This window comes from Gigantopelta aegis, unplaced genomic scaffold (assembly GCF_016097555.1).
Source record: "Gigantopelta aegis isolate Gae_Host unplaced genomic scaffold, Gae_host_genome ctg10270_pilon_pilon, whole genome shotgun sequence".
Taxonomy (NCBI): domain Eukaryota; kingdom Metazoa; phylum Mollusca; class Gastropoda; order Neomphalida; family Peltospiridae; genus Gigantopelta; species Gigantopelta aegis.
The window spans coordinates 1,316-11,573 of NW_024532281.1; the positions used below are offsets into that span (position 1 = coordinate 1,316).

Genomic DNA, 10,258 nt, shown 5'->3' on the forward strand with positions numbered 1-10,258 from the left:
TAAAGTGGACACGTTATAACACATTTAGATAAAATGGACACATTATAGCACATTTAGATACATGTTATGGCATGCGTACGATCCTGTCACCCATGTTTACACTCCATCAGATGTGCAGAAAGTCATTGAGTTTATTTGATGTTGTAGGGTGATCCTGTCACCCATGTTTACACTCCACCAGATGTGCAGAAAGTCATTGAGTTTGTTTGATGTTGTAGGGTGCGTACGATCCTGTCACCCATGTTTACACTCCATCAGATGTGCAGAAAGTCATTGAGTTTGCTCGTCTCCGTGGAATTCGAGTAATTCCAGAATTCGATTCACCAGGTATTAAGTACTTCCTCTGCTTAGATGGTTCATATATATAGATAGATAGATCTATATAGATCTATATATATAGATATATATAGATATATATATATATGCTACATTATTAAAAGTATATACAAATTCATGAAAATTAAAAAATCAACTTGGAAGTGTTCAATTAGGAGATAACCATATGGAATTTCTAGATTTGCGGGTGTTATTGTCGACCTGTATATGATTCCGCAAATGTCATTTTTGACTGAAGGCGTTAGCCTGAGGTCAAAAATGAAACATTTGCGGGCATCAAATAGACAATAACACCCAGAAATCTAAAAACTCAGTATGTTTTTCGACGGAACTAACTCTAGTGTTTTCCCTAGCTTGTTTTAGCATGGTGCAGCACCATGCCACAAAAGTCTAGCACCATCTTACCTTAATCAGCACTATGCTGCCCTGAGATTAAACAAGCCTTTTTCAGTAATTAATTTTAAAATTGCCTTTATTAAACACCAAAAAAGGTATTATTAATTAATAAAATATGCATTTTATATCTTTTGCCATTCATTTATTAACGCAAGCACATAAATTACATTAATGTTTATTTCAATTAATTTTTGTGTATTTTTAATTAAAAACAAGTGCCCCGAAAATGGTGAAAATGTATGGTCTACCATGTCTTGTCAAATTTCTAGGGAAATCACTAAACTGTATATTTTGTCTTTCTTGAAAATAGTACCTGCATGGCTACAATCTGTAGACTCTTGAATCGTCATCTTCACCTGTTCCAATTGCTAATGACGTCACTTTCTAATGACGTCATTAGCTTTCCTATATATCAAAAGTATCAAAATGTTTGACATCCAGTAGCCAGTGATTAATAAATCATTGTGCTCTAGCGGTGTCGTTAAACAAAACAAACTTTTACTGTCTTTATATCTCAGGTCCTTTTATACGTTTACTTGTGTTTGACAGATCTACTTCACACACAATATTGCATCATTAAGGAAGATGGAGCATGATAGTAGAAATAAAATGAAACATGTGTACTGCCAACTATATTATTCATACTGATAGTAGAAATAAAATGAAACGTGTACTGCCAACTATATTATTCATTCTGATAGTAGAAATAAAATGAAACATGTGTACTGCAAACTATATTAGTCATACTGATAGTAGAAATAAAATTAAACATGTATACTGCAAACTATATTATAGTCATTCTGGTAGTAGAAATAAAATGAAACATGTATACTGTAAATTATATTAGTTATTCTGGTAGTAGAAATTTGAATTGTGGTTTAGTCTTAGATTTAGGTTTATATGCAAACTTGATTTGTATGATGTTTTGTGAAATTTGTCCTAGAAATACTCCAATACAAATCTGTTTGACCTTTGACCCAGGTCACACTCAGTCGTGGGGTCATGGACAGCCGGGACTGCTGACTGCGTGTTACAAGCAGGGTAAACCGGACGGCTCGTACGGTCCCATCAATCCGGTCCCCGCTACCACGAACACGTTCCTCAGCCAGCTGTTCTCGGAGGTCGCCTCAGTCTTTACAGATCATTACATCCACCTCGGAGGCGACGAAGTACCTTTCAGCTGCTGGTAAATTTTTTGTCATAACCTCAGTTCCCTAGCGTTATGTGCTGGTACATTTCTTGTCATAACCTCAGTTCCCTAGCGTTATGTGCTGGTACGTTTCTTGTCATAACCTCAGTTTTCTAGCGTTATGTGCTGGTACGTTTCTTGTCATAACCTCAGTTCCCTAGCATTATGTCCTGTTTTAACGAGTCTGTGTAACTTTAACTCACATTGATATTTCCCATTCCAACCACTCATTATAATGTTATAGCCTGTTGTGTTAATTTCATTTTTAGCCAACCTGTTTAGCTTTATGACCTTGAATGATTTTCTGCTCCAGTCAGCAGTTTAGCTCATTATCATTGGGCTAATTTTCCATTCAAACCAGTATTCCATCATTGTGGTATGTGTTGTCCTATCTGTGGAAAGGTGACTTTAAACATTCCTTGTGGCTATTAAAATGAGTAGCTTGTATACTAGTATTTCACTTAAAGGGACATTCCTGAGTTTGCTGCAAATTTTAGGTTGTTATCAACTAACGGAGACTTTTTGACGACTGCATAAAATATTAGTGGCTGTATATTAAACATGTTTCTGATCGTTCTAATATTTGTATTAGGTTAAATTTAATTTTATTTCCTAAAAAGGATTTTTTCGTACATACGAAATTATTTGAAGACAAATTTAATTCCAGTTTTGGCTTCTTACAAATATTAAGACGACCAGAAGCACATTGAATATACAGACACTGACATTCTAAACAAGAAAATATATTTAATATGTAAGTTTAATCTCAGAAATATTTTATTCGTAGGAAACATCTTACAATGCAGCAAACTCGGGAATGTCCCTTTAAACTTAAATATTTGTTCGAGGCAGTGTTCTAGGTAGCAATAAATAGAAGGGTGCTGCGTCTTGCCCCCACTTGTGCCACCCTGACTCATTGGTTGCCGCCCTGCCCCTGATTATTACTGAGCTGCCCTAATTCATTGCCATACAGAAATAAGAAAATAAAAATCTTGCTATTATTTCAAAGTGTGTACAATGTTGTCACAGGCCTTAATTCCTAGCTAAGAAACGTTTGACAATACATTGTTTGTTTACAGGTGTGAAAGTCTGACAATATAGTACTGTGACATGTTTTTTCTTTTCTTTTGTTAGTCGTTATGACTGCAGAAGGGCGGGCAGAGAGTCTTAAAAAGCTTGATTGAGAAGTAATCCTCACACTGTCCCACACATATAACCACTTAACTAATCCAGATCCTAGTTGAAAGTAGACCATCAATATAAACTTCATCTTCAAATGCTATTGTCCGAACCAAATTGTTAACAACTACAAAAAATTACTCTCCTACCTTTAATTGCCGTTAGATTTCCTCCAAAGTTTGTCCAGACACAAATCGCAAAAAAACCTCTACAAATATACAGATTCCCTACACGAGACTGCAACGATGTCGCCGATATCGTCTTTGCTGAGATTGCATTGGGAAAAATACATGCAGTTTTCTGCCGTCTGCCATGTTGCTTTTTTATAGAATGCTCTTCAAGAGGGGTGAAAGCCTCCAAAGTATGTGACACAATTAATATAAAATCAATGATCTCTAGTGGTATCATTAAAAAAATAATAATAATAAAATAAAAATAATAATATGACGTCACCACGTTTGCTTTTATATCATAATATGTTATGACGTTGTTAGATTAAGTCCTGTCCTTTCACCCCTCTTGAAGAATATTCCATAAAAAGTCAAAATGGCAGCTGGCACAAAATTACATGCTTTTTGCCTTATGCGCTCTCAGCGAAGTCGATATAGGTGACATAGTTATCATCTGGTATGTGGAATCTGTGTCATTGTAATGGTTTTTTCAAGATTTCTGTCTGGACAAACTTTGGAGGAAATCTAACGGCAATTAAAGGTAGGAGAGTAATTTTTCGTAGTTGTTAACAATTTGGTTCGGACAATAGGTTTATCTTGAGGACTAAGTTTTGAAAGTAATTCTTTGATTAATGGTTTTTAAGATATTAGGTGGCCATTGCAGATACCCAGACCAAGATAGGCCTAAATATAATTTTAACTGCCATAACCAGTTACTATAAAAGAAACATTATTCACATCTTTATAATATGGCACAGTTTAAAGCAAACTAAAATTAATATATGTTTCCATATCTATATCTACATTGTATGTATTTGAAGAATGTCAAAATATTTATCATATCCAGCACTTGCCTACAATTAAATTACACTCTGCCCTGTCAAGATCCTTGCTATGTTGAAATTTTATATAATTGTATAATAGACCTCTTTCACATTCCACTGCGCATGTCCATGTCGCGGAGCAACTAGTGGACACTATAACCATGAACTCACACGAGATTGCACAAAATAGCCCTGTGTACAAGTTGGGGGGCATAGACAATGGGAAGCCACATAATAGGAATGTGAATATCTCCATGATTAATTATTCTATCAGTAGGGAACCCGAAAATTCTGTCGACATCCAACAAAGACTTATTGGAGACATTTGTGAATTATAATTTGCTTATTATGAAATAACTAATATTTTGTTGTTAACGACGGAGAAACCATCAGTTCGGATCCGTACACAATAAATATCGGATATGGGCTGAAATAATATTAATGTGTGCGCGTTTGCGTGCGTGTTTGTATGCAGATATTTATTGTATTTAAATTGATTTAAATATTTATAAAGCATTATACAGATAAATACATTCAGGATTCTTGTCGGGATTTCTTTTCACCCAGTTATTTATTAAAAAAATTGGTTTTTGGAATACAATTAAATGATACATATGAAATTTAAGCTATGATACTATTAAACATTAGAATCAGGCCCATAGGAATGATATCTGGGGTTGTGGGGGGCACAATCTGTAGTGGAGGGACACAGTCTAGTTGGGGGGCAAAAGCCATATTTTAAACTGGGTTTGTAAAAGTGGGGCTACAGTCGACAGTCCTCCACCCCACCCCCCACCCCCCACCCCTCCGGCTTCTCAGTTGCTACCGACCTGAGAATGGTCAGAAATATAATGGTATTGCACATACAGCTATTTATATTCAAAGCAAGATTATTTAGCCTAAGAAACATGTAAGTTTTATTTATTAACAGATTAGACTAGCCGACAGTTTAATAATATGGCTACAAACTCAGGATGGTCTCTTTATTATAAACTCATGAGGGTTTATTATGCAGTCATAAGGTACTTTATTTGAATTTTGGAAGCAAACATATTAAGTACCATGCCTCAGACGATGGACAATCAACAAAAGTAAACAGGCCAAGCCTGAATTTAAGTGTAAGTAATTAAAACTGAACAAAAAAGAAGAAATAGGGCCTAATAAATAAATAAATAAATATTTTTTAAACTTCTTAAATACCAGACATTTCATATGAAGTTGTATATGACTAATATAAATGATGGTGAAGTGTAAATAAAGAAAGAATCAAACAAACAAAGAAAATGAATAATAAATAAATAAATAAAATACATGTACATGTAAATAAAATAAAAAAAGTTAACCTTCGTAAATACCAGATATTTCAAATGAAGTTGTATGTGACTGATATAAGTGATAGTGAAAAGTAAATAAAATAAAATAAAATAAATAAATATAATATACCGGGTAATAAATAAATAAAATAAGATAAATAAAATAATAAATAAAGTCATGGTGCTATATATGTATATATATACACATACATGTACATGCATACATACATACATACATCGTCCATACATCCATACATACATACATACATACATACATATCAGATATTATTTCAAGTGAAGTATTTATCTGATATAAATGATAGTGAAAAGAAAATAAAATAAAATAAGATAAATAAATAAATAAATAATTTGTGGATTTGTAACACTGATTAGTAGTTGTACGACTGTCTTTTTTTAATGAAACAATAAGGGGAAAATAGAGCTGTGATAAAGGTCTATGTGAGTTAGGGGTTTTGTTGGTTTTTAGGGGAAGGGGAGGCATATTTTATTAAATTTTAAATACTGATGCATGTGGAAATCCGCTTGAATATTTGCCTATAATTCTAATTGTTAAAAGTAGCAAACACATTCCACTTAAGTTAATTTTATTGTATGAATCTTTTAATTTTATATTGTTAAAACCCTTGACAGGCTGCTTTTGGTCTTAAACTATTCCAATGTAAACTTTAGTAGACCGTTTTCCGCAGACATTTTACCATCTGATACAAAATATGTACATTAGTCGCTAGAGATTCACAGTTCCTACGAAGCTACTCACGATGCTCATGACAAACTGTCGATCATGCCCCCCAAGTTGTATATAGCCTGGATTCTTTGCGACATGCACAATGGGAATGTGAAAGAGGTCTATTATATAATTTTGATAAAATAATGTATCTCTCTAAACCACAAATAGCAAACATGGGAAGTAAATTGTGAGGTGATATATGAAGAGAATTTTCCCTGTCAGCTGGAGTGGATGTGAGCAAAGCAAAATAAACATAATCATTTATAGTTAGCAGGTTTGTAGAAATTAATGTAAAGCAAATAAAGCCAGAATTGCGACCATCTCCATGAGTTCTCCAACATTTCTAAAACTGATTGTTTTTTTCTTCAGGATGAGCAACCCACAGATCACGGCCTTCATGGCAAGCAAAAACTGGACCGACTATGGCAAGCTAGAGCAATATTACATGCAGAAGTAATATTTTACTCTTCTTACAGTCATAAGTAATATTTTATACTTCTTACATTCATAAGTAATATTTTATACTTCTTACAGTCATAAGTAATATTTTATACTTCTTACAGTCATAAGTAATATTTTATACTTCATACAGTCATACATGTTAATAATATTTTATTCTTCTTACAGTCATAAATAATATTTTATACTTCTTACAGTCATAAATAATATTTTATACTTCTTACAGTCATAAGTAATATTTTATACTTCTTACAGTCATAAATAATATTTTATACTTCTTACAGTCATAAATAATATTTTATACTTCTTACAATTACATTCATAAGTAATCTTTTATACTTCTTACAGTCATAAGGAATATTTTATACTTCATACGGTCATAAGTCATATTTTTTACTTCTTACAGTCGTAAGTGATATTTGATACTTCTTACAGTCATAAGTAACATTTTACTCTTCTTACAGTCATAAGTAACATTTTACTCTTCTTACAGTCATAAGTAACATTTTATACTTCTTACGATCAGAAGTCATATTTTATTCTTCTTACAGTCATAAGTAATATTGTTCTCTTCTTACAATCAAAAGTAATATTTTACTCTTCAAATACAAAGCATTCCATTGGCAGGTCAGCATTATCTTTTATGTTGACTCTTATAAATTTGCTTTAAAAATGTCTCATTATTCTTACAGAAAACTAAAAAACATTTGATTTAAAAACAAAATCGTGAATTCTGCATCTCATTTAAAAAATATATTTGTAAGAAAATAATCATCTGCCTTGGCTGGATCAAGTGTTGTTATGTTAAATAGGTTCCTAAAGTATGTTGCACTGTTTCATGTACCACTTTTATTACTATTATTTTTTGTTTAGTGTCCTTGACATCGTTAATAAATTGAAGAAAGGCTACATTATATGGCAAGAAGTCATTGACAATGGTGCCACAGTGAGTGATTTTCTTATTTTTAATTACAATCTTATGTCTTTTCGCATTTATTAGAAAGTGTCTGCAAATGACTGAGAACCCATTCTTGTGATACCATCAACTGAGGTAGTTTACAATTTGAGAACAGGATCACATTCCTGTTTCTTTGAACGTTTTAGAAATACCTTCCCTGCACCATTACAGAGTTTCTAATACATGGAACTGTACTTTCAGGTTCCCTGCACCATTACAGAGTTTCTAATACATGGAACTGTACTTTCAGGTTCCCTGCACCATTACAGAGTTTCTAATACATGGAACTGTACTTTCAGGTTCCCTGCACCATTACAGAGTTTCTAATACATGGAACTGTACTTTCAGGTTCCCTGCACCAGATTACATGGACTGTACTTTCAGGTTCCCTCATTACAGAGTTTCTAACACATGGAACTGTACTTTCAGGTTCCCTGCACCATTACAGAGTTTCTAACACATGGAACTGTACTTTCAGGTTCTCTGCACCATTACAGAGTTTCTAATACATGGAACTGTACTTTTAGGTCCCCTGCACCATTATAGAGTTTCTAATACATGGAACTGTACTTTCAGGTTCGACAAGACACTGTTGTGGAGGTATGGAAAGGTGGTTGGCAAAATGAGATGGGGAAAGTCACGAAACTCGGATACAAAACCCTCCTGGCTTCGTGCTGGTATCTCAACTACATATCGTATGGCCCTGATTGGTCCCAGTACTACACCTGCGACCCACAAAACTTCACAGGTAAGTAGGTGTTGCATATTGGTGTGTAGGTGTTGTACACAGGTGTGGTAGATGTGTACAGGTGTGGTAGATGTGCACAGGTGTGGTAGACGTACACAAGTGTGGTAGATGTACACAGGTGTGGTAGATGTACACAGGTGTGGTAGATGTGTACAGGTGTGGTAGACGTGTACAGGTGTGGTAGGTCTACAGGTGTGGTAGGTCTACAGGTTTGGTAGATGTACATTGGTTTGGTAGATTACAGGTGTGGTAGATTTACACAGGTGAGGTAGATGTACACAGGTGTGGTAGATGTACACAGGTGTGGTAGATGTACAGGTGTGGTAGATGTACAGGTGTGGTAGATGTATAGGTGTGGTAGATGTACACAGATGTGGTAGATGTACACAGATGTGGTAGATGTACAGGTGTGGTAGATGTACACAAGTGTGGTAGATGTACAGGTGTGGTAGATGTACACAGATGTGGTAGATGTAATACAGGTGTGGTAGATGTACACAAGTGTGGTAGATGTACAGGTGTGCTAGATGTTTACAGGTGTGGTAGATGTACAGGTGTGGTAGGTGCTGTAAGCATATTTTTAGATGTGTGTTGTACACAAGTGTGTAGGTGTTAAAACAAGTATGTAGGTGTTGCATTCAAGTTTGCAAATGTTACACACTGGTTTATACATGTTGCACATACAATGTAGGTATAGGTGTTATACTTGACATTTTGTAATCTCATATTTTACATATAATGTGATTATTGCATGAAACTGTCATGTATAGCACCTGCTCTGTAGTAGTCCAATATGAGAGAAAGTCACAATTATGGCCCTTGTTTGTGTTCCCAGGTACCCCAGAACAGAAGCAGCAAGTGGTTGGCGGAGAAACGGCAATGTGGGGGGAGTTTGTTGACGGCACTAACCTCCTATCTCGTATCTGGTAGGTAATGGAAAACTAAGCAATGATAGGATTAGTCCCCTACCGGTGCAATCGAGGGGACTAAAGGTTTTGTTTCCAATTGTCTGTCCGTCCATCTGTCTGTCTGTCTGCCTATCTGTCCAACATAGTTTTCCAGACTTTTTTTTCGCAAGGCCCCATGATGTGGAGCTGAAATTTTATGTATGGCTTTACTGTGTACAGTTATAGATTGTGTTGGACCCTCATGGTGAGTTGCCAATGTTTGACCGAGTTATGGCTCTTAAACTTAGGAGATTAAAAATCTGTGTTGCATTAGCGGTACTTTCAGAATATGTGTGTAATAAATGGATGGGTGGATAGATGTGCTCACTGCAAGAGCTCGGTAAACCCACATTTGTAGTGTTTTTGACCCAGAAAGCTGCACTCTATCAACACAGATTATGTACGGTATTGTTAATAACACAACAAAAGCAATGTTGACTAGTATAATAGTGTTTCACACTCTACCAACACAGACTATGTACGGTATTTTTAATAACACAACAAAGGCAATGTTGACTAGTATAATAGCGTTTCACACTCTTATCAAGACAATGTACAGTATTGTTAATAACACAACAATGGCAATGTTGACTAGTATAATAGTGTTTCACACTCTATCAACACAGACTATGTACAGTATTGTTAATAACACAACAATGGCAATGTTGACTAGTATAATAGTGTTTCACACTATCAACACAGACTATGTACAGTATTGTTAGTAATATAACAAAGGCAATGTTGACTAGTATAATAGTGTTTCACACTGGTTTTGGAGTTATGTTATGTTGTTGTGTGCAACAACTCCGTACAAGTGTAGTCACCGAGTTTTTACTCTAAATGATGTTATCAAATTGGCATACCACATTCTAAGTTTGTTGGCTTACCAACAGGGAAAGGATGTAGTCCAGTGGTAAAGCGCTTGCCTGGTGTGTGGTCGGTCTAGGATCGATCCCTGTTAGTGAATCCATTGGGCTATTTCTCGTTGGTT

At 34.9% G+C, this 10,258-nt stretch overlaps 1 protein-coding gene across 1 annotated transcript; it reads left to right on the forward strand.

Moving 5' to 3' along the window:
- Positions 1 to 218: 218 nt before the first annotated feature.
- LOC121390866 (beta-hexosaminidase subunit alpha-like) lies at positions 219 to 9,294 on the forward strand (the record flags this gene model as incomplete). The annotated part of the gene is made up of 6 exons (XM_041522738.1): positions 219 to 327; positions 1,714 to 1,918; positions 6,525 to 6,608; positions 7,488 to 7,560; positions 8,149 to 8,320; positions 9,156 to 9,294. Coding segments are annotated over 6 exons (738 nt in total), but the record flags the coding sequence as incomplete, so codon positions are not given.
- Between the last annotated feature and the right edge of the window lie 964 nt (positions 9,295 to 10,258).